The sequence below is a fragment of the Hibiscus syriacus genome, unplaced genomic scaffold, assembly GCF_006381635.1.
Source record: "Hibiscus syriacus cultivar Baekdansim isolate YM2019G1 unplaced genomic scaffold, ASM638163v2 tig00112344_pilon, whole genome shotgun sequence".
NCBI lineage: Eukaryota > Viridiplantae > Streptophyta > Magnoliopsida > Malvales > Malvaceae > Hibiscus > Hibiscus syriacus.
This window is the reverse complement of record NW_024063307.1, coordinates 644,533-668,899: the sequence shown is the minus strand read 5'-3', so window position 1 is coordinate 668,899 and position 24,367 is coordinate 644,533. Positions and strand designations below refer to the sequence as shown.

At 35.5% G+C, this 24,367-nt stretch overlaps 4 protein-coding genes and 1 pseudogene across 4 annotated transcripts; 2 read left to right on the top strand and 3 right to left on the bottom strand.

The window, feature by feature from the left end:
* The first annotated feature begins 1,600 nt into the window (after nucleotides 1–1,600).
* LOC120178077 lies at nucleotides 1,601–3,608 on the top strand (annotated as a pseudogene).
* Nucleotides 3,609–3,888: 280 nt separating this feature from the next.
* On the top strand, nucleotides 3,889–5,898 carry LOC120178217 (pentatricopeptide repeat-containing protein At3g53360, mitochondrial-like). The gene has a single exon (XM_039184144.1). It carries the CDS (start codon nucleotides 4,144–4,146, stop codon nucleotides 5,896–5,898), a length of 1,755 nt encoding a protein of 584 aa, XP_039040075.1. The 5' UTR covers nucleotides 3,889–4,143.
* A 1,428-nt stretch (nucleotides 5,899–7,326) lies between these two features.
* LOC120178076 (xyloglucan endotransglucosylase/hydrolase protein 9-like) lies at nucleotides 7,327–8,860 on the bottom strand. Its single transcript, XM_039184026.1, has 4 exons — nucleotides 8,664–8,860; nucleotides 8,423–8,523; nucleotides 7,911–8,104; nucleotides 7,327–7,794 (listed from the first exon to the last, which is right to left on the bottom strand). Exons 1-4 carry the CDS (start codon nucleotides 8,812–8,814, stop codon nucleotides 7,440–7,442), a joined length of 801 nt encoding a protein of 266 aa, XP_039039957.1. The 5' UTR covers nucleotides 8,815–8,860; the 3' UTR covers nucleotides 7,327–7,439.
* A 5,858-nt stretch (nucleotides 8,861–14,718) lies between these two features.
* On the bottom strand, nucleotides 14,719–15,494 carry LOC120178216 (geranylgeranyl transferase type-2 subunit beta 2-like). The gene is made up of 3 exons (XM_039184143.1): nucleotides 15,350–15,494; nucleotides 15,019–15,085; nucleotides 14,719–14,932 (listed from the first exon to the last, which is right to left on the bottom strand). Exons 1-3 carry the CDS (start codon nucleotides 15,492–15,494, stop codon nucleotides 14,719–14,721), a joined length of 426 nt encoding a protein of 141 aa, XP_039040074.1.
* A 1,575-nt stretch (nucleotides 15,495–17,069) lies between these two features.
* Nucleotides 17,070–19,916, bottom strand: LOC120178159 (agamous-like MADS-box protein AGL66). Its single transcript, XM_039184098.1, has 7 exons — nucleotides 18,457–19,916; nucleotides 18,320–18,370; nucleotides 18,178–18,196; nucleotides 18,017–18,085; nucleotides 17,683–17,744; nucleotides 17,441–17,540; nucleotides 17,070–17,361 (listed from the first exon to the last, which is right to left on the bottom strand). Exons 1-7 carry the CDS (start codon nucleotides 18,639–18,641, stop codon nucleotides 17,275–17,277), a joined length of 573 nt encoding a protein of 190 aa, XP_039040029.1. The 5' UTR covers nucleotides 18,642–19,916; the 3' UTR covers nucleotides 17,070–17,274.
* Nucleotides 19,917–24,367: the final 4,451 nt, after the last annotated feature.

Sequence of the window (24,367 nt, the reverse complement as noted above, 5' to 3'; positions counted from 1 at the left end):
TGTTCAGTTCATTTTAATAAATGAGCAAACATGTCGAGAGCGTGTTCGGTTCGTATATATACACAAACAAACTCATTTTGTTTGTTTGTTCCTTGTCAACTTCTATTTGTCAGCTAAAACGAAACTCTCGAGCGACTTTTGTATTGGCATCCACATGTATCCGAGACATGGTTTTCAAAGGCTTACACATATATGGAATCTACCTCGCTTTACAATACTTTGAAATCAAAATATATCTTTTGATTTATTTTCAAGTTAATATAAGTAGAAGGCAATATCTGTTCAAAGATAACTATCAATCATTTGACATTAAACGCTCACATACCTTGCATTCCTGGCGCTCGAACCTAGGACCTCAAGAAATAACAACAATTCTTTTACCAATGAGGTCGTTCGGTTCGTGCAATTAACAAACGGTTATCGTTCTAAAATAGGGGTAATTTTATCCTACAATGAAACATTAGGGGTCAATATATTTGAGAACAAAAAGAATAAGGACTAAAATAACTATTTGATAATATGTTAAGTGTCTTTTTACCCTAAAATAAAACGTTAAAAATAAAGTACACCAAAAAATAATTATTAATAAACGTTAGAAACTAATTTTAAAATTATGAAATTTAAATTTGACATCAACCTTTTTATTTAATATATTAACTTGACAATTTACATAATAATTTATATATGTTTCATTGTTGATGTCATCTTATATTTTTTTATAATAAATTATCTTTTAAGAAATATATTTTATATTTTAAAATTGATTGTTAATGTGTCACAATATTACATTAATAATTATTAATAAACACACATAGGGGTCCATATCAATTTTAAGAAAATTTGATGATCTAATCATTATTTTTATTTTTAATTTTATTTAATTACATAGTAATTTAATTACATAGTAGGTTATTGAATTATAATATAAATTTATTATTTGAATCTAGATTTACAAAATATCATCTACTAAAGATGATTGAATGAATCACACCAGAAAAGTTCATTTACCCAATGTTTATCTATGAATATACTTTGTATTGAAGCGTCTGCGTAGAGGGATTCACGTAATCTTACTTAAGCAGAAGCTTGAAGCCGCTGCTGGTTTTTTGGATAACAACCACAATACATGCACGCATGTGCCCAGTTTACTTTTCCCAGTCCCAAAACATTTTGTACTTTGCAAGTTTACCCCGCAAGATTTGCCCAAGTCAAATACGATCCTTCGTCTTTATTATATAAAAAAATATAAAGAGAAAATTAGTATACTATTTGTTTACTTTTTTTTCTCGTTCTAAGATTTTGTCTTGATTAATTCGGATTGATTGACGTCGTACATATGGTTTTGTTGGGTGAGTCTCCCAGCAAGAGTTTTATGCATTTACAAAGACTCAAACTCGAGACCTTAATTGAGATTTTACCTTTTTCTCCTGTGTTAGTGCATTGATTACTGTTTGATTGTAACATTTTGTAGGGATTAGTCTTCTATTTGGCCTATATATATCTCCTTTGCTCTCACTTCATTTGCTGCACAGAATTCGTATTTCAATATTCATATCATATTTTGCATATTCATATTGCCTTTCTTCTGCTTCAGAAAGCCATGCCGGAAGCTCCCAGTGCCTTATCCAACGAGGGTACCGTCCTCGAAAACAACGACAAGGCGTTGAAGTTCATCGAGGACGTTACCATTAACGCTGATGAAGTGCAGAAGCGAGTTCTATCCAAGATTCTCTCACGTAGCGCGGACACCGAGTACTTGCGGAGGAGCGGCCTTAACGGGTGTACCGATAGAGGAACGTTCAAGAAGGTGATGCCAGTCGTCACGTACGAAGATTTGAAGCCGGATATCGAGCGTATCGCAAATGGCGATACGTCTCAGATTCTTTGCTCACATCCTATATCAGAGTTCTTAACAAAGTCAGTCCATGGTGTTTAAATATTGAATTATGTGTGTTCTTTTTGGAGATGGTCATGAATTATGATGTTTTGCGTGGGGTTGTTTAATGGTATAGCTCGGGTACGTCTGCCGGCGAGCGGAAGCTGATGCCGACGATCGACGAGGAACTCGAGAGGAGATCGTTGCTTTATAGCTTGTTGATGCCTGTGATTAGTCAATTCGTCCCGGGTTTGGACAAAGGGAAGGGAATGTACTTTTTGTTTGTGAAATCAGAAGCTAAGACCACGGGTGGGCTCGTGGCTCGTCCCTCGTCCCGTTTTAACCAGCTACTACAAGAGCTCATATTTTAAAAATAAGCCTAACGATCCCTACACCAATTATACAAGCCCAAACACCACCATTCTCTGCCTGGATTCTTACCAGAGCATGTATTCTCAGTTGCTTTGCGGTCTATGTCAAAACGAATAAGTCGTTCGGGTCGGTGCGGTTTTCGCCTCCGGTTTCATTCGAGCAATTCACTTCCTTGAAAAAAATTGGGGTATTCTTTGTAACGATATCCGAACCGGAACTATTGACTCGAAGATCACCGATCCTTCCGTAAGAGAAGCCGTCTCGAGAATCCTGAAACTGAACCCCAAGCTGGCTGATTTTGTTGAGGCAGAATGTAGCAATGGGTCATGGAAAGGGATCATAACTAGACTGTGGCCTAACACTAAGTACATAGATGTTATTGTCACAGGTACCATGTCTCAGTACATACCTGCATTAGATTATTACAGCAACTCCCTCCCCCTTGTTTGCACTATGTACGCCTCGTCCGAATGTTATTTCGGAATCAATCTTGACCCGCTTTGCAAGCCTAGTGAGGTATCCTACACCCTTATCCCCACCATGGCGTATTTCGAGTTCTTGCCGGTGACTAGGGAAAAGGAGTTAACCAGTTCCATCTCCGAACCAACGGCCCTGAATGACGAAGAGAAACAACAACTCGTCGATCTTGTCGACGTCGAAATGGGACAAGATTACGAGCTCGCCGTCACAACATATGCAGGTAACGCAGGGCCTTGAAAACATGTTTGATTTGATACGTTACTTGTTTTTGGTGTTTCTGAGAAGGGAAATGTTTTATGTTGGCAGGTCTTTATCGATACCGAGTCGGAGACATACTTCGTGTGTCCGGATTCAAGAACAACGCCCCACAATTCAACTTCATATGTAGGAAAAACGTTGTCCTCAGCATTGATTCAGATAAAACCGACGAGGCTGAACTCCAAAACGCAGTGAAAAACGCCACGAACCAACTCGGGCAATTTGAAGCATCTCTGGTGGAATACACCAGCTATGCGGACACATCGGCGACTCCCGGTCACTACGTGCTGTACTGGGAACTCAGTATTAAAGATGTGAATTTGATCCCTTCGTCGGTTTTCGAGAATTGTTGCTTCACGGTTGAAGAATCGCTCGACAGTGTGTACCGGCAAGGGCGGGTTTCGGACAAGTCCATCGGGCCATTGGAGATAAGGGTAGTGGAGAATGGCACATTCGACATGCTCATGGACTTCGCTCTAACGCAGGGTGCATCAATAAACCAGTACAAGACACCAAGGTGCGTCAAGTATGCTCCCATTATCTTGCTTCTGAATTCGAGAGTTGTTTCGAGTTATTTCAGTGATGGAGCCCCGGTCACAAGAAATGGTGCACTCAAAATTGAACGAGTTGAGCATTGACCATCTTTTCTCTGTAAAGAAAAACAATGGAAGAACTGCTTCACTTCACATGTATGAATGGTTTGAACTTTTATAAACTTTATGGATTCTTTTACTTTATAGTAAAAATCCTCTTAATGTCCCCATGTTATAGCACCTATTATATTTAATCCTTATACTTTTAATAATCAGCAAAAAGGTCCTTGTACATTAGAAAAAACGACCATGTTCGATAACCCAGTCACTGTTGTCTTTAGGCTTTGTTGCTACCGCTATTCTCATCTCTATGTTGTTAGTAATGGCCTTCGAATGCTTTCTCGGACCCAACTCTTCTTCTTTTTCTTCCCCGGTGACCCTACCCATGGTGGTGACATTGAATCTCAGCTTGGTTTCATTGACAAACTCAACCACCCATCACCAAAAAATTGTCTTCTGCTGCCCGTTTCTTCATTAACAACAATTATCGCTTCTAAGGAAAAAAGAATCGTAGAGCCAAGAAAGAAGCTATCAGCTCGCTGTTGTATCCGGTGCCTAGATTAAATGATTCCTGAAGCTATCGGCTCGCTGTTGCACCACTGCTCCAAAACTAAGGCATTCCGTTCTGGACTTTCACTTCATGCTGCCGTTTTCAAGGTTGGTATTCAGGCCGATGTCCTCGTTTATAACCACGTCCTTAACATGTACGCGAAGTGCGGCCGCATCAACTTTGCTCGACAGGTGTTTGATGAAATGTCTGAAAGAAACCTTGTTTCATGGTCTGCCATGATCTCTGGTTATGACCAGGCTGGGATCCCTTTATCAGCACTTGATTTGTTTTTCCAAATGCACCTTGCGCCCAATGAGTACATATTTTCCAGTGCCATTAGTGCTTGCTCCAGCCTCTTGTTGTTAGGGGAAGGACGGCAAATTCATGCTCAATCATTCAAGTCCGGGCACACATCTGTATCATTTGTTTCTAACTCCCTTATCTCAATGTACATGAAATGCGGTCATTCTAGTGATGCCTTGTCAGTCTATTCTGAGGCTTTTGAACCAAATGGCGTGTCTTATAATGCTTTAATTACAGGATTCATAGAAAACCAGCAAGCTGAAAACGGTTTTCAAGTTTTTAAACATATGCATCAAGAAGGCCTTTTGCCGGATCACTTTACTTTTGTTGGGTTACTCAAGAGTTGTGCCGACTCAAATGCTTTACACAGAGGAATGACATTGCATTGTCAGATAATCAAACACAGGCTTGACTCCACCGCTTTTATAGGTAATGTGATAATGACAATGTACTCGAAGTTTAGTTTGGTGGAAGACGTAGAGAAAGCCTTTAAATTAGTCCAGGAAAAGGATGTCATTTCCTGGAACACTTTCATAGCCGCCTGCTATCATTGTGAAAATCATGAAAAAAGTTTAAAAGCTTTTGGGGAGATGTTTAATGCATATCGCATGAGACCAGATGATTTCACTTTTTCTACTGTCCTTTCTGCGGCTGCTGCACTCGCTTCGTTATCTTTCGGCAAGCGGATTCATGCTCATCTGATAAGAACAAGGCTGAATCAAGATGTGGGAGTTGATAATGCTCTCACCAACATGTATGCGAAATGTGGTTCCATTGCATATGCTTATAATGTATTTAACAGGATGCCCCATCGTAATCTTGTGTCGTGGAACACCATCATTGTTGCATTTGGGAACCATGGGCTTGGAAGCAGAGCCCTGGAGCATTTTGAGCAGCTGAGGGCGGACGGATTGGAGCCAGACCGTGTGACATTTACGGGACTTCTGATGGCATGCAATCATGCTGGCATGGTGGATGAAGGCCTTATTGTTTTCGATTGCATGCAAGAAACCTACGGCATTGCTCCCGATATAGAACACTTTTCGTGTCTTATCGATATGCTGGGACGAGCTGGCCGATTATACGAGGCAGAAGATTACATGAGGAGATCTGAATTCGGGGAAGATGTGGTGTTGTTAGGGAGCCTGCTATCTGCGTGCAGGCTGCATGGAGATGTGATGATGGGGGAACGATTAGCTAAACAACTTCTGAAACATGAAGGAGTGAGCACATCACCCTATGTTCTATTGTCAAACTTGTATGCTTCAGATGAGATGTGGGATGGTGTTGCAGAGGCGAGAAAGAAGATGAAGGGGAGTGGACTGAAGAAGGAAGCTGGTCATAGCATGGTTCAAGTAAAGGGTGGTTTTGAAAAATTCACAGTTGGTGATTTCTCTCACTCAAGGATTGATGACATATTAGATGCCCTCACAACTTTAGCTCTACAAGAAGACAAAACCAATTGACATTAAACGCTTCCATAATTGGTATTCCTAGTGCTCGAACTCGGGACCTCAATAAATAACAACAATTCATTTACTAATGAGATCGTTCGGTTCGTGTAATGGTGATTTTCTTAAATATATATGTATATCTAAAATAATAGTATTATATAAGATTAATAAGAATAAATACTATTTGATAACATGGGAATCAAAGTTATAACTCAATATGTCTTAGATAACATAAAAGTACCACTTTTATGTATTTATATATCTATTTATTTAATTATGTAAATTTTAACAATTCCCTAACATCTATCGTAATTATTCAAAAGAGTATAAGTTATTAAAAATATTATCTTAATTTTTTATTTTTTTAAAATTTATTATATTATATAATAATTAACGGATTTTGTTAAAGAATTTCAAATATTCCTACAATACATTGATTTCAAAATTATTATTATTTTTTTGATAAAAAATGTATGATTAAATGATAAAATCATACACATGAAGAATTATGTGTGTCCCATTAAAAACTTCTCTAAATTTAGATGGAGTAAAAAATGCATACATAACTCACTCTTGAAAGAACAAAACATAACAAGATCCAACAAAGAAACCAACAATTCTACCCATTACACGTCACACTGAATTGATCCCGATACCAGTGACAGATCCAGAAATTTAAGAATGAGGATCCAAAATTTTAAATTTTTTTCTTAAAAATAATGGGTATGCAAAAAAATGTAATTTTTTTCTTTTTTCCTTAAAACATTAAGTTAAATTTAACCATTTTTTCAAAATAATGAGAATGCACTTGGCCCCTATAGGGGCTTAGTGCACCCGCCACTGCCCGATACATCCTCCTGTAATAATTCTATATCCTCCTAAGAAAATTTGCTCTTAATAAGCATTACTCACAACCTAAAAGGGAAAAAATGTATCAATTGAGAACTTTTAGTCATTTATTCTAAAAATTGTTGATATTCCATCAAAACTTTTAAATTTTCCTTTTATTTTTCATATTTACAATCCTCGGAAAAGTTAAGAAATATAAACATATTGTTAATTTTTGAATGACAATGTAAATAAAGTACACTATCTTTTAGTCACATAATGTAAAAGAAATGTCCTCAATTTTTTTAATAAAATAATCAATTTGATCTTTATTTTCTTTTTATATATTTTAACTTTTAATATTTTGTTTTGGAGTAAACTAATCTTTAATTGGATGAAAATTATAAGTTAACTATAATTTACGGTTTTCAATAACATGACAAGTCATATTTATCCAAACTTCAAAGTGATAATGTGATAAATGTAACTTGTACATAATTAATGATATAGTACTTGACACGTGTAACATAAGTGCTTGTTTTTATGAAAACATGGAGTACATGTTTGTTTTTATGACAATGATTCTTCAACTGCCCCCGTGCACCCCCATACACATTGTGCCCAAATGAACCCCTTTTCCATAGCTTGCTCTTGCCCCACTAGTGGCGATGGTGCTCACACTCAACAGGCATGACGGGGAACCTAGCGGTATCGGCGCAATAGTCCTAGACCAAGTGGTTGGCTCTCACCCACACGAGTTGGTGGCTCTGGTGCAAACTCAACTCCGACAACGTCGGTTCGTCCCACCAGAACCTCTTCTCGCCGGTGCTGCTGCATTTCTTGGCGACCTCGTCTGCTGTCACCGACAAGGGGCACTCGCACGCGTCGATCTCGAACCCTTTGTAGGAGGCGACAAAGGGTGCGTGGCTCCAATCAGTTTTGACTAGGCCGCCCTGTGTGGCCCAATCATCAGCATTCCAGATTGAACTGTATACACCCATGGCTTGGTCTTTGGGAAAAGGGGTTCCCTTGTGTTCCATGTTGGTGTGCACTCTTATTGGGGTATCATCCACTAGGAACCTGGATCAAACACAAAACATAAACTAATCAAGCAATGCCCTATATTCAAATGGCCGTACATAACCGAGTTGTTCACAACTGTGTCCGTCGAGAGTGTATACGTATAAAATACTCACACAACTTGGCGCTGGTTCCAAAGGATAGAGTAAGAGTGAAAGTCCATGGTGGGATCAAACCAAAGGCTCATCCTTTGCTCTCTGTTCCCTACACCGTTAACGTACACATTGGTCTGAACAAGGTAAGGTTCACCTGTGGTATTGCCCAGGAACTCGAAATCAAACTCGTTGTGATAAGGACCATCCGAAGACATCTGTGCGTCAAACAATATTTCAAAGCTAAATTAAGTGAAAAAGTAAATCCATGATTAAGAGGAAGATAAAAGTATCTTTACTGCAGCATCATTGGTTTCATGGAATAAACATGGTGGGGACGACAAAGGAGAAATAAATTGACTTTAAAGTGGTTCATTAGAGTGGGTAGCTAGCTGCTACTGCTTGGCATTATTAGCCTCGACATGAGAAAAAGAAAAGAAAAAGGCCAACTTTTTTATCATCAGCAACCGGAAAAAGTGTAGAAATAACAGAGAATAAAACTGGATAGTGAATGTGTCAAATTTATATATACTCACATAGTAAGCAGTGACAGTTCCGGCAGAGTCACCTTCTACGAGCTTAATCTGCATGGAAACTTTCCCGAACAAATACTTGCTTTTTGATGCAAACCCAGCGCCTGAAATATTTATCAACGCACCATTTCATTAATCTATAAAAAAAAGGTCTGTAAAAGATAGATTATGGACAAAAGAGTGATTTTTTTTTACATAAAGGCTTTTAGAGGTTGATGAAGCTTTGGAATGGCGGATTATTTACCAGAGTAGTTATCGAGTTTGAGCTTAAGCAGGTCTCCTTCATAGACGAAGTGATCGTTAGCCCAACCGGGTTGATAAAGCTCGTGGAACTGAGCCGAGCTTGCAAAACCCAGAACCGTGAGACCCACGAAGAAACTCAAAACAACAGACATTTTAAACGAGACGGCTATGGAAGGGATAGAAGCAGAGAGAGAGAGATGGTGGAGCTTCTGCTCTGAAAATACTCACTCAGGGCATTCTTTATAGGCCCAAAATTATTCCATTGGCTGGCTTCACAAGGACCACACGGGGGCCACTTCAATGAACTGATTCCGCTGGCCACATTGGAAATGCCACGTCAAAGGATTTGAATTGAGAATGTGTAAAATAAGGACGATTTCAAGATTTTATTTATGAAAAATAGCACAAGTTGAGGGGAGTATAAAAAATTCATTATGAGTTTTGAATGAAAAATGATAAAAAACATCAAAATATGTAAGTGTTGGTGAGAATAGGTGAGTTAAATAGATCGTTTATGATTCATCATTTCTGATTTGAACTTAAAATTATAGTTGATGAATATACAACTGTTTCGTCTTCCAAGATTTCGTTTTAATTAATCTAGATAATACATTTTATTTTATTAGATGCCCAAAAATCTCAATCTTAAAATATGTAGCCGTTACCATGCAATTAACCCTCTTAACGGAACCAAATCCGAGGACTGTGTGTGGTAGGGCCACTTGGTACGACATGTCTGTGTTCTGCAAAAGGATCATCTGCCACGTGTATAAACTACAGCTGTTTTCTTAGCTGTCCCAATTGTCACTGGTGGTGTGGGTTAGAGATGGCAAGGGGGTAAAAAATCAGTATTCGTCCCAATTTAAAAAATTACGGAAATTTAAACGGTTGTCTTCATCAGATAATCGAGGAAAATCGTAGTAAAATGAGTATTTTAGTTTAACATAAATAGTTATTTAAACGGATATCGGGTCAGGTATATATATTTAAATTAAATATATAAATATTATATATATAATTTAAATTAAATTATATTAAATTTATTAATATTATATATATATATAATTATTTTAATATTTATCAGGCCGATATCTAATCGGGTATTCGGGTAATCAGGGCGAATATTACCAAACTTATCTCTGTCTCCATTTAAAACATTTGATTTTTTCCGATCTCCGTTTATTATCTCCGAACCAGACCCATTTAATTCGATTTCGATTTTTCTCGATTGGTTCGATTGTTTTTCCATCTTTGCTCGCTACCATTTGATTTCGGCGGGGACTCTCAGAGCAAAACAATCACAACTATTCGCAAATATGTACAAGTAAAAATCACTCGCCGTATTTAGTTGACACGTTGTGAAAACGAGAGGATTTGGGCAGATGGGAATAGCGTGAGTCTCAAGCGGGGCAGCCGACGGTGAGTTGGTGAAATGAATATCTATCGTTTTATCTATTTTGTGTCGTAAATAAAATGAGACAGATTATGAGCTACTTGAGATCGATTCGATAAATACTCAGATCGAATGGATTCGAACTCGACTCGAGTTTTTAACGAGTCAAAAAGAGCTACTTGATATTCGACTCGAAAATCTCGTAAGCAGCTCGAAAATATAATATATTAAGATTTATTTTTTAAAAAATAAATTATTGATAATATTAATATTTATGTATTGATTTTTTTTTTAAAATACAGTAAGATTTTTATGTATTTAAGGTTCAAGTTTGAGGCTTCAATCGAGTTAAGTTTAAGATTTTTTTTCATTTTGAGCTTTTTTCAAACTGCTCACGAGCTTCAGTTCATGATTTTGAGTTCGAATTAAGCTTGAAAATTTTAAACTTTAGAGTTTTCGAATCAAATCGAGTTCAACAATACTCGAACTTAATTAGGCTGATTTACACTCCTATTCTATGTGTGTTTAACTTTGCTGATGTTAGTGCCAGCTGGGACTGTACAAACCTCCATTATTCCTTTTTCATATAAATTAAAGCGTGGGGGAATTTATTCTAAGGAAAAAAAATTAGTTTTTAATTAGAAATGCTATTTTATTAAGCCTCGAGATTTGTGTTTTTTTAATTGATAAATTATAAAATTAATTAGCTTTTTTACATGTATACTTTACTTGCTAAATTTAAAAAAAAAGTGTTTTCATCATTATGGTTGTCAATTATTACATTTTGATCACTTAACCAGAAGATATTAACTCATGCGATGATATATATCAATTTTCAATTTTATCCTTTAATTTTAGGTAAAATACTAATTTAATTCTAAATTTTAAATAAAATATTAATTTCATCTTTTAATCCAACTAAAATTTCATGTCATCGGCCAGCACTCGTCACTATTGTAATCGATATGCATCGGCTATTGCCTATGTGGCCATGTTAATATTTAATGGAGTGTCTAATTATTTAATTACTGTTTCAATATATGATAAATCATAATTCTGCATCTTACAAATAAATAAGAGAATCTTATGATGTGGTGGAATGTGACATGAAACAAGGGTAGGTTGCTTAGCTGTTGCCTACAAGGTTTGCATGGAAGTGAATATGATGCCAATGGAGAGGGAGCTGAGATTAATGCAAACTAACCATGTGGTAGATATGATTAGCTTTGGAAAAGGAAAAATAAAAATGGCAAGGAGAGGTGTTGTCTTTTGTTGTGTGGGTCTTCTGTCCCTTAATTTTTATCCCCCCAAGCTGAGTAAACTGCCCAATGTTTTAAAGACTAAACCGGATGGAGCTGTCATGATGGCAATTAGGGAGGGACATGGGTTAGGTCGGTTTGGATGTTCGGTCTACCTTATCTGATTCGAAAATTATACACCTTTCACTCAACCCAAATCCGATTAGGTCTTCTGAGATAAAATTTGAACTTGATCCGATTCAAAATAATATATTTTATTAAAAAAATATTTATTTTATTCAATAAAAATAGGGATTTAATTGAAAGAAAAAAATACATAGAGAGATATTATTGCAATTATCCCAAAATATATAAGATAAAATTAAAATTTTTTAAGTCAAATCAGATCGATATTTTTTTCACTTTAAACCCGACCCGAATATAACCTTCAAAAACCTAATCTGATCCGACCCAAACCCAAATTTAAAAAACAAATCTTACCTTATTAGGTTCGAGTCTCATATACATCCCTAATGCAACGACCACCAAATGTTTTTTTCTCTTCCTTTTGTTTACCACTGTTTACCTTTACCCCAACATACCACTTCTTATATCTACCTTCATGGGTTATATATACACATAGGGGCATGAAGAGTAGTTGGTACTAAATTTAAATTAGCAATTTTAGGTCACAGCCTAATGAATATTGTGAAGTTTGGGTTTAGAAGTAATTCTGGTGAGATATAGTGGGAGTAGAGAGAATCAGGCCAGGCCAGCTCATTGAATAAAAGGGGCATCTAAATGTCAGGCCATTGATGGAGAAAAAAAATAATGTTGTTAACTTGTTATAAATACTGAGCACTCACATTCCACAGGGGATTGAGTGCACTCTAAGGGTGTATTTGATTCACGGAATGTAAGATTATAAGTACGAATAAAAGATTATCAGGGAATATGATTACTGGTAATATTGTATTTTGTGTTGGTTGGTTTAGCAGAAATGTAAGATTACTGTGTTTGGTTAAAGGAATAAAATATTATTAGAATGTATATTTGACCAAATTGTCCTTATTATATATTTGTTTTTTTAACAAATTGAAAAATATTTATATATTTTCTTTAAAAATTTTAAATTCATAAAATTTATATACTTTTTTTTACAAAATTAAAAATATAAAAAGGTTTAATGAAAGAGTAAAATTTTTATTTTAACCCCTTAACTTCATATAATATTTTAATTATAGACTTTTTTGTAAATCTAAAATAGTTTAAGGATAAATTTGTAATTTAACCTTCGTAGAATTTTTATTATTCAATGACAGAATAAGAATATTTTTGAAAGAAAATTTTTTTAAGGGCATTTTAGTCCAAAACACCGGTAATCCAACAATACCTAAGAAAAAAGAGGTAATGATATTCTCGATAATATATCCAAAAAAATTCACTATTAGTAATGTAAGATTACCGGGAATGATATTCCCGACCAACCAAACAGGAAATGTGGATTACATTCTCCTGAGAATCTCACATTTCCCTAACCAAATAAACCCTAATTGAAAGGAGCATGTCTCATGTTTTATCCTTCCATGATCTGCTTTTATTCTTTTATTTTTCCTCATTTTTTTATTAACATTTTCTCGGGAAAAAGTTAACATAAGTACGAAAACTAGGCACTCAATCGAAAATCCCAATGCCCTATTAGTGAGTACCATCCGGCACCCAGAACCACTTTACATTTTGTTTGAATCACTTCATGTAATAAGACATGTACTAAATTCTTAAGATTAAAAATTTGTAATCTTAAACAAGGTCACATTCGAATCCTAAGCAAGATTAGAATTCGAATGTTGATATCTGTGTATAGAGTTAAATTAAGCAGATCGTTCCATATTGAAGTTTTGAAACACTCGACTCAAATTAGTTAATTAATAAATCGGATAACAATATTTATATATATATATATATATATATATATATATATAAAAGATCATTCTATTCAATTAAATGGAAACCAACGGGATTATTTAAAATTATTTTTGAGTTAATATTCAATTAATTTAGTTTTTGGAAGTTTAGTTCGACCATTAACCCAAGTTATAAACTTAACATCCCAACCCTTTGCCAGACAAAAAGCACAACTTTTATAGCATAACATATAAAATAGCAATCACAAAAAAACATAAAATATATATATATATATATAAACATAGTATAATGATGTAGAGAAGGTCCAGAAAACTGCCACCGCCCGAGAAGGTCCTTATCAACATGATGTAGAGATCCCGTTATGGCAAGAGCACCCACACAACAGAAAACTGCAGTCATTATACACAGAAAATCAACCCATTTTCAACAAAGGTTATCTATCATTGTTATTAAGAGGATGGTTTTCAGAACCGGATCGGTTAACGAACCGGTCATATTATCGGTTTATTGGTTCAATCGATCGAACTGGTCTGATCGATCGGAAGAATCGGACGACGTCATAATTATTTAAAAAATTAAATAAAAATACCAAAAATATTTAATAAAAAATAATTTTTTATATTACAAGTCATATTCAAAGCAAGTCATAACATATATAAGTTAAAAACCATAAAATCAAGTGAAACAAAATGATTCAAATTAACTACAACATAATATTTAAGGTAAAACATATTAAATAATAAATATAATTATATAACTATAATTAAAAAATAAATTTGGGGTTAAAAAAATCATAACAAAATGATATTGTTTGGTTTAATTTTTTTTTAAAAACAATCTCACATGGCTAAGAAACATAGAAGAGCATCCCAAAAGTCTAAAGAGTAAAAATATGAGAACAAAACAATATCACATTGCTAAGAAACATAGAAGAGCATCACAACTAACTTCTATAAATAATAAAAGTAATTTGGCATTCAAAATCATTGAGCCTTTTGGTGAGCATTGAGTGAACTATTCTTTCACTTCAATCAAGCTCGAATTTTAGGTTTCAACCGAGCTTCTAAATTTTTTTGAGTTCAAGCCTTTTGAGTTAAAGTTTTAATATTATATTTCGAGTTGGGGTTTAACTTGATAATTTTTAGTTTGTGAGTTTGAGTTGAGTTGAACTTACTTTTAAAGTTTTCAAGTTCGAGTCAAGCTCAACAATACTCGAGTTCGACTTGGCTCGTTTAACAAACGACGTTGTTTGGTTTAATTTTTTTTTAAAAAAAACAAAATTCTCGGTTTTTTTCGGTTTTCAGCCGGTCCGGTTCGAACGGTTTAGCGGTTCTGACCAATTCACTAATAGCAGTTCAACCGATTTAGATTGAACCGGACTAAACAACGATTCTCGGTTGAACCGGCCGATCCGATCCGATTTTCAAAACAGAGATTAAGAGTACTTTGTTTTAAGCTCATTGGTAAATGAACCAAACACCATAAATTAGCAATCTTCGCTATGAGTATGCAAGTAAAAGTTTACACATGTCCACGTGGACAATGAAACTAACATACTTTGCCCTGCATGACACTCGCCAGTCGCCACCAGGTGTGCATCCAAAGTCACCGTCCAGGTTTTTGCAACTCAGACTATAGCTTACGGCCTTGTCAACGTTGATTTTGTCCAGACAACGTAATATTGAAAGGCAACAGATGGCAATATAAGAGAACCTAAACCAAGGAAAATCAATCTAGTACAAAAGGATTTACATTGAAAATAAGACATGAAATATGAAAAATCCAGAAAGAACATATACCGTGTATCCACCTCCCCCCACATTTCACCTGAAAAGGATCCGTCTTCGTTTTGCAGCCCAGTAATGTCTAACCTACAGACTTAAGAAATAAAAGAAGCACCTGAATACACTTTACCCTTAAACAGTTAGCTCCGACCAGTCAACAAAACTAGGAACAGTATAAATCAAAGCTATGCAAATCATATATTAAAACAATTATGGAAAATGGATAATAGTAACATAATAGTAGCACTCTCCAGCAAAGAGTAGATAATTTCATAAAGAATTATACAATATGACACAAATTGCAACTTTTTCAATGTCTTCATCAAAAGAAATCCAGATAGGATACAAGTTGCAACCTTATCAATGTCAAGAACGTCTAGCTTGTTGAAAAGGGAAAGCACTTGCACAGCACTAAGAGTATACAGAATATGTGGGTCGTGACCGATATTGCCAGAAAAACCACCTGTACAAGAAAGTGTCATCAACCTCATTTCCCATTATGATTTAGGATCCAATTAACTTAAATCTATATTAATTTTTTATGTACAGTTTTCATCTTTGTATTTTGTAATTCTTAACATCATTCATTTTTACAATCTCAACTCAAGCTACCTAGTAGTAGCCATACAGTTGCATTTAAAGCAACAAAATGGAAACATGATTTCAGTCGCACTACTCATTTTAACTCTTACCATCCTTTGCCTTTAGCTTCCACTGTCACCGAGTTCGACAGCATCATCATCGACGATCCCATTACCCCATGACCCAGACTGGTTTCCCTCCTCCTCCCGTTCTCAGCTCCTTGACTCTTGTTACTCCTCTGATACCGAGAGTCGAACCACATCTTCCGCTCTGTTCACGTCCCCGGTGTCCGCCGCATCAACTCCCAAACCCAAATTCCGTTGTCAAGAGCTTCAACTTCAATGCTCCTCGATCTATCATCTTGTACAGAAGGCTCACCCGAAAGATAGGCAAAAGCTCGGCGAGAAGGCCGTGGACACCCACACAAGCATCTAAGTACATTCGGTTCTTGCAGGCTCAAGTCTCCATTCTCCAATCTATGCCCATCACTTTCAGTTTCTCATCGGCTCAACATGTTAATGCCGGCTTTGCTGGGCTGGGAAGGATGAATTGGCAGCAGCTCTTGCGGGTATTGATTAACAGCCACGTGGGACAGACCATGCTTTGTTGACAGGGTTTTTGGTTCTGAGCAGTTGGTTTCGGCCAAGGAGAGGAATTTCTGTGCGGTGATGATATTAAGTGATGAAAATAAAAGCCATTTAACTACCCCTTTGCTCTAATAGTATAATCATATTATCTTTGAATTCTTGTTACGTTTTTCCATCTCTAGGGTTCATATTAGTATTAGTTCTGTTGATACTCTGCAATGGGCTATGATATTTTGCTTGGCTTATCATTTCCATGTATGGTGAATATATTGGAATTTTGTTCTCTTTCTCCATTTCACCATCCACCTGATTTGAACCCCTATATATCCATCCAGCTTGTGACCCCTAAACCCATCTTAAAATGACTTTTGTATAATCACCCGGAACACTACCAGAAACGTTTGATCTGTACCAAGCACAATGTGCTCACATTTTCAAGGATGTGGGCCAACTGGTCTTCGTGTTCATCCACCGATGGACTCAAAACATGTGCGAAGGCCAAAATCCTACACCTTGTACCATGTGAATTGTGAACTCCTTTAAATATTAATTTCATATAATTATCCGCATGTAACCGTTCAAACGCGGATCACCTGTACCAATTCACAAGTACTAATCCATGTAACCGTCCTAATACGATATTGTATACGAAATCGTATATTTTAATTTATGTAACCGTCCACACACGACCACCAATAAATGGTGTTTAATATAAGTTTAAAAATTCAGATTTCAATATTTAAAACTCTCTCTCTCTCTCTCTCTCTCTCTCTCTCTCCCTAATCGACACTGCAATTTATTGTGTGCAAAAAAGGGCAACTTTCAACAGCTTGCCAGCCGCATTGTATTGCAACCGGATGTGTATGGAAAACCATATGTAAACTAACTAGCCATTTTCAAAGTTTGAAACTTGAGTCAAGGGGCACACTAGTCGCCGGAGTTGTGAAAGGTGTATTTTTTTCAGTACATTTAATGAAATTCTAAGGATAAAGGGGCTTAAGCTCTAAGGAAACAACTGCTTGCCTAATGGCGGCTGGAATCGCTAACGCCTTATTTTGTGTTTCTAAGAACCATAAAAAGGCTTTTACAGCCATTGAACCTCTTAAGAACTGCCAAATCCGCTTGTCGTTGAAGCCCCATCACAAGTGCGGTTCGGAGGTGAAGCCTCTTCCTCAAGCAGCTTCGTCATCTGTGAAAAGAAGAAATATTGGCGATGTTGTTGAACTTGCATTATATCAGCGAAAAAAATCGAGTAAAAATTAACTCACTTTCAGCATTTCAATTTTTCGAAGTGCATGGGTAAGAAATTGCTGGTGGTAATGAGCTTCTGCCTCTGAGTGGATCTTTGACACATCTGGTTTATAAAACCTGTTTTTTTTTTTTAATCCGTACAAAGCAGAATAAAGTATGTTAGTCGAACCATCCCAAGCTGTCCCAAACCAGCAACAAACTTGTCAAAAGTGATCAAAAATATGAAGAAAAAGGACAATGGAAAATGAAAAACAATGACCTCATCTTCTCTTCAGCTTCGTATTTTAGCCGGTTGAGTTCATTGAGTCTACTCTCAAGAGCCTAGGAAATTAAAAGACGAAAAAAAATCAGAGTGTCACGGAACTAGCAGCGTTAGGTAGGAAAGGCAGCAAGCTATACAGAAGTTTGTTTACCTCCACACTGAATATGCATCGCATTAGCAACCGATAAACCATGTTCATATGATAAAATAAGAAAAAAAAATTGTTTTGTAAGAACGAAAGAAATTAAAACCAAGCATAAACATCTTGTGCTTGTTTGTGTTAGCATGCAAATGTTGCAGACTTGGAGAGAAAGTGAGAGAGAGGGAGGACATCACACCGATCCATTCTTTCCATCATTTCAGCTTCGAACTTCAAATGCTTCAGGCCTTGGCATAAGAACTGTAAGTATAGGCAACAAAGAGTTATGAAGACAAAAACAATCTCAACAAAGGAGGCAAAGGAAAGAATACTAAGAGAGAAAGATAGACTACCTCTTCATTTTCAAGAGGTCTGACATAAAGAGCATATTTTGGGGATGAACAAGGAAGATACACAGACAAGGAAAAAACCTTTAGCTTAACTGTTCGAGAAATCTTTTATGAAACAAAAATAGAGAAATTTGACAAAACACACCCATCAAAATCATCACGCTGTTCAATATAACGAAGAAACATATCCTCAACCCTATAAAAGGCATAACAAGAAGTTTAGCAAAACATCATGGAAAGAACATAAATAACAGTGGCATCAATTTGATATTCTTCACCAACCTTCCCTTGTTAGCATAGCTGGTCAATTCACCTGTAGGAGAAAACATCAGAAGGCCAACATCAGTATCATCAAAATCACATAATTCAGCGGCCTTCTTGAGAATGGTTTCCCTGCTTTTATTATAAATCATCTCACGAGAAGAAGGATCAACATTTCTCTTCTTTGGGTGCCTCTTGTAACCCATGGTCAGGGGAAATTGAATAAAAAAGTGAAGAAGGAAGAAAACTTGTGGTAGGATACTAAGTGAGAACGACGTTTATGGGAAAGCGAAGGAAGAATCTGCATTAATTTTCCGTGCCATGCAATGTGCCAATTGTCAAACATTCCCTCGATGAAAAATCACAAAGGGATTTCCTTTGACTTGATTAAGGCTTCCAAATAAAGATGTAAGTATTCATGGACCTAATTATGAACATGAAATTAAATTTTGAAAACCTTAAATTAGAAACTAATTAAAGTGAATGAAAACTTATACTGCTAATAGTGGTTTACGCCTTTGATAGAGTCATCAAAGAAGAAGGCAGCAAGAGCGTCTTCAAGCCACAACCAATGGACCGTCATGCTTTGCACAGCATTTCCGTGATGAAGTTCGAATAAATTCTAAAAGAAATCCATTATTCATAAGCAGGCATCATTCAAAAGTCCAAGAAAGGACGTCAGTACCAGGAGATTGTAAGCAATACATAACTTTGTAAATCCATAAAGTAAATTCCCCATAGGAATTTTCAAGTGATATCAAGCAATATAAAATAAAACCTGGAGTTCAAGAAAGAATTGTCTACGCATTAACACAAGCTAACCCACCATTCGATGCAGGATAAACGAGTGCAGTAATAGCCAGATGAATTGTGAAATCTATTGTGCCTGGTTCCAAGTATTCAACTGGAACTCCTGTGATTAGTAGACATATACAAGCTACAAGGGGGTTCACAATTCTAGAATTTCATTTCAGATATCTCATCAACCCATGTAACCTTCTTTGGATGACTTTTTCTTCATAGAATCTGACTATTAACACTAACAAACGCCTGATGCAGGAACAATTAAATAGCTTCCGTAGCAGGAAGAGAACCCAAAAGTTTAGTTCACCATCTGTTTACTAAATTTACACAGATATTCTAGATGAAACTATATATCATAAAGGAAAAATGACGAGTAGCTCACTTGTTTAGAAACTGAGATTGTACATATTTCCTTAACTCTACATCAATCACCCATCAAAATAAAGGATAGAGATTTCTCGTTTAACAAATTTCAATGTCAAAGAACAAGGGTTTCACTAGTATAAAACTATGTACTCTCAACATTCCTATAACATGCAAATTAGACTAAATCGTTGAATGCTTTGTTACCAGAAAACTCCAATTACAAACGTTTTCTCATCAGGGAAACCGTGAAGACACCCATTTTAAGATTCCCTTTGAGCTTAGTGTCTTCTGTGTCTCGGATGTTTCCCCAGCGGCAAATAATCAACGACTGTGTGTTTTTGGTAAAGATGTTATTTTTCAAGTAAATCATGGCAAAAAGGCATCGGAATCCTTGTAACTTTAAAAAGGGTAAATTATACCAGTTTGACCACTATTTTAAAAAAAATTAAATCAGGTCACTTAACTATTTAAATACATTCATTCAGATCACTTGTAGTTAACAGTTAATGGAAGTATGGACGTGGCAGTTAGTAAAACTGGTATAATTACATATTTGGTTACTCTTACTCATACATTCTATCAATTTGGTCTTAATTTTAATAAATTAAAATAAAATTAATCTTCCAATGGGATAGAGCCATGTGTCACCATTCAATTTGATGATTAAATTTATTTTAACTATTTTGAAGAAATAGGTCGAATATAGAGAGCCAAAATGATATTATTTTACCCTTGAGAAAATCGTGTTTCATTCAAACTAAAACTAATATTTGTATTAAAGAAACGATTCACAAATTCGAACTTCATAATTTTACTAAAATAAAATATGAAAACTAAATATAAATAATAAATATTTCTAAAGTCATGCAACCAAATTACATAATTATAATAATAATTCTAAAATAAAATTACAAATATAAATCCAAAGTAAGAAATCCGAATAAAGTTTCATACTATAAATAATAATTTCTCTGAAAATAAATGATGTAACTCTCCAAGTACCAAGTTGCATAAATTTGATAATCTGAAAGGGAACTAAATGGGGTTGTAAGCTATTAACCTTAGTGAATCTTTGAACTCTAAAGTGCAAACAACACACGTCTCAAATCACAAATCATATTCACAATTCAAATTAATAATATTTCAAGGTGTGAATGATGTACAAATGTAAATGTACCTGATCGCTTTACATCGTTCGAACAGTAGATTCTCTAGAACCACTCTATGCAACACACAATCTAAAGTGGTGCATGCCTTGAAGGGAGGAGTCACTGATAATTTGAAGTGAAATTCATCCTTTAAGGATGAATCCACTGATATTCTGAAATAAATTCATCCTGAATGGTGAATCTATTAATATTTCAAATGAAATTCATCCAGAAGGACGAATACGTTAATATTTTAAAGTAAAATTCATCCCGATGAGTGAATCCATTGATATTTCCAAATGAAATTCATCTCGAAAGATGAACCAAACGAAACGAGTAACTAGTGTCGATTAGCGGCAGAGTGTAAACGAGAATTTCTAAGTAAAACTCGAAGGGGCCTATTTGTGTCTGAGGTTGGAGGCTGCCGGGGTTCTTCGGCTTTTGACACCTCCTTCAATAATGAAGTGGAGCTGTTTCGAAATTGTGATCGCGCTTGTCTGCAAGAGTACGGTGTTGTTGCTAAATTTGCTGAAAACATTGCAACCTTGGAGCAAAATCAATTTCGTTCTGTAAATTCCCATTATCATGGGTTATGTCACCAACCAAAGTTATTTGGGATACACCATGTAGAATTTGGAAGTACGTGTTGCCTGTCGATGCTTGTTTGAGTTGATCACCGTTGAAGAAGTATGATGGCACAGTTTTTAAGCGAGTTTGCAGTATCTTGAAAGCGGCACCGGTTGTGGTAAAGAAAGGAAGGAAGGGAAAAGGGGATATGAGGCGCGGCTAGGGTTCTGAAGAGAAGTAATCTCTTAAAAACAATGGGTAAATCATCAACTAAGTCCATTCATTCTTTAGGATTTTTTAAAAGGTCGCCAACCTTTTCCTTTCTTACGATTTGGTCACTACAATTCTATCAAAATTCAATTTGATCCTAAACCCAATTTTTGGGATTCGAAGGAAAACTCTCAATTTCCAGGATTTTTAATTTGGGGTGTTACATACCGCTCGCTTGATTTTTTTTTATTAATATGGGGTAAGTACAATATAGTATCTGGTCAACGATAACTCTCAACTTTTTGACATTGAACGCTCTCGCCCATGCCATCTATGGCGCTTGAACCCGGGTCCTCGAGGAATAACAATAATTCCTTTATTATAGAGGTCACTTGGTTTGTGCTCTCGCTTGAATTGATTGTGAGATAATTAACACAAATCAACCAATACAGTGTCATGCAAACATCTAATAATGTGTATACAATTTTTTCCATCTTTTTTCCTTGGGGAGCAGAAACAAGTCTCCCTAAGAGGGAAATTAGAGATGGTGGATATTGTAACTTCTATTAATCAATATGGCCCCATTCTTCTTGCTAATTTAATCTTTAACTGAATTGTACATGAATTACGTTGTTCCAAAATCATGTCATATGATTTACCACTTTCTCTCTGCATATGTGAGTACAAAGGATGATCATTTCCAGTGTCCATGCATATTTGTACGCGTTAACTATTAAGAAGCCATTGCGATAATTAGGAGTGTGTAAATTCGGATATCGGATCCGACAATTTTTTCATCAACAAATGCTCTCTTATTATAGGTTGTACATGTCAGGGTGTAAATAAACCGAACTTAAACAAACAAGTATTCATGTTTGTTTGATTGTTTGCTTGTTTTATGTTTATGTTCGGTTTGTGTTCCTTCAAATTTCTAATATAACATTTGTGTTTGTTTGTTTAGTTTTTAGGTGTTCACGTTGAGTTTGTTTAACATTCGTGAACATGTTCTTTTAACATGTTGTCGAATATGTTCATAAATGTTAACTACACAAACAAACAAACAAAAAATAAATTAAGAATATTGAAATTATGTCACTAGTCCTTTAGCTCTTTAGGTTTCACAGTTTAAACTCCAAAGTTTACCCTGTGTTCAATTTAATCTCTACCCTCATCGATATTTAAAATGTAACAAAGAAAAAGAAAATGAGAACCGGATAAATTAACTTATAAATGAGTTTATAAATGAACTTTCAAATGAGATTATTTGTGAATAAAACCAATCGAACACATTTTTATTCATTTATTAAATGAACATAAATGTTTATTCATACTCATTTATTCAGCTTAATAGACGAACGTTACACGATCGATTTACAGACAGTTCATCGAACATCGTTTATATATATATATATATATATATATATATATATGAAAACGGGGTCATCAATTCTGGCCTTTATATAGGCCTTGTCTCTGCTGTCAATGTCCTCCCAATATAATTCCATTGTGAATTTGTCATTATCATCTAGGCTTTGTGGATACCAGGTACTGCCCTACCCCTTAATCTCTTTCCCATAGTGGGTCTAAACTCAGCAAGTTGCATAGAGACATTCCTCCTACTTTCTTTTGAAGAAACTAGTTGAACTACCTTGAACACAATCATGAATCTTTCAACTTTTTCTCCATTATTTTATGGTATTCGGAAGGTCCTTACAGGATTATACATCATACCCCTACCCTTATATCAGTTAATAGAGTATTTATTAAAACCAGGTGGTAGAAAGGACAAAACATGACTTCGGGAACTGGTGATTTACAGTCACAGAGAGCAGTTTACAGTTTTCAAGAGATGGTTGAAGAAAAGAAAAAAACATGTTTTAGCGGTTTGAAGCAGTTGGGGGAATGATCTCACGTGACCTTACTATGTTGTCTTTACAAGAGAGCTTAGGGTCACTCTACTCTGTAGAGTAACATGGCCTTCATGTCCTACGTAGGGTATTAGATGCGAGGTTGATCATGAGTTTGAGTAATATTTGATTCGATTGAAAAATTGTTAGATTATATTTGACTTGACTCCATACTCAATAATTGTTTGTTAAATTCGTAATAATTTTTGTCTTATTTTTTAAAAATACATGTAGAATCTAATAATATTATATAAAACTTAAAATAAACATAAATTAATAAATTTAACAAAAAAATTATCAAAAAAATGTGTATAGTATTTTTAAAGCTTAAACTATAAAGTAACAATCCTCAACTACAAAAACCTATCATATTACAAATGTTCTTGAAAGAGAAATGTAATAATATGTAATCAATCCAAAATAAATAAAATAATCAACATCTTAAAAAATTATAAAATCATCAATTTGTGAATTTATCGAGTTGAATCTTGTTCGATTCAGCTCGTTAAAATTCCGAATCGAAACAAACTCGAACTATTCGCAAAGGGTCCAACTCAACTAACATCCCTTACACGAAAAGGCAAAGGTCCCTCTCTCATTGTCTCGGCCCTCTCCTGGTTCAACAGAGCACTATATTTAGGTGAGCAATGGTGGGCCTCGGCTACCTTTTTCATCCCTTTTCTTCCCTCACATAACATGCAAATGTGCCTGTCATAGAGAGTGACTTATGGGGTTAATTTGATTGCTGTCATTTTCTTCTTCTTTTTCGCCGTAAATCATGCATTTTAATCCAAAATAACAATGTCCATCAGTACTGTAATTTGAACTGCCTTTTCCTTTCAGCTGATTAAGGGAAGATTCGGCTTTTGATTTGGAATAAGTCGAGGAATTGACCTATATTGCATACCAGTTGGCCTCACCTTTAAAACA

Excerpts from the sequence above, each read along its gene's own strand:
- LOC120178217 (XM_039184144.1), top strand. The coding sequence starts at position 4,144 with ATGATTCCTGAAGCTATCGGCTCGCTGTTGCACCACTGCTCCAAAACT.
- LOC120178076 (XM_039184026.1), bottom strand. The coding sequence starts at position 8,814 with ATGTCTGTTGTTTTGAGTTTCTTCGTGGGTCTCACGGTTCTGGGTTTT. Across the intron at positions 8,524-8,663 it reads CAAACTCGATAACTACTCTG|GCGCTGGGTTTGCATCAAAA; the intron begins GTAAATAATCCG and ends TAAATATTTCAG. Across the intron at positions 7,795-7,910 it reads TGGAACCAGCGCCAAGTTGT|GTTCCTAGTGGATGATACCC; the intron begins GTGAGTATTTTA and ends TGTTTGATCCAG.
- LOC120178216 (XM_039184143.1), bottom strand. The coding sequence starts at position 15,494 with ATGAGGTTGATGACACTTTCTTGTACAGGTGGTTTTTCTGGCAATATC. Across the intron at positions 15,086-15,349 it reads CATTGATAAGGTTGCAACTT|ACATTACTGGGCTGCAAAAC; the intron begins GTATCCTATCTG and ends TCTGTAGGTTAG. Across the intron at positions 14,933-15,018 it reads TGGGGGGAGGTGGATACACG|GTTCTCTTATATTGCCATCT; the intron begins GTATATGTTCTT and ends TCCTTGGTTTAG.
- LOC120178159 (XM_039184098.1), bottom strand. The coding sequence starts at position 18,641 with ATGGGTTACAAGAGGCACCCAAAGAAGAGAAATGTTGATCCTTCTTCT. Across the intron at positions 17,745-18,016 it reads AAAGAATGGATCGGTGTGAT|GCTCTTGAGAGTAGACTCAA; the intron begins GTCCTCCCTCTC and ends TTAATTTCCTAG. Across the intron at positions 17,362-17,440 it reads GAAAAATTGAAATGCTGAAA|ATGACGAAGCTGCTTGAGGA; the intron begins GTGAGTTAATTT and ends TTCTTTTCACAG.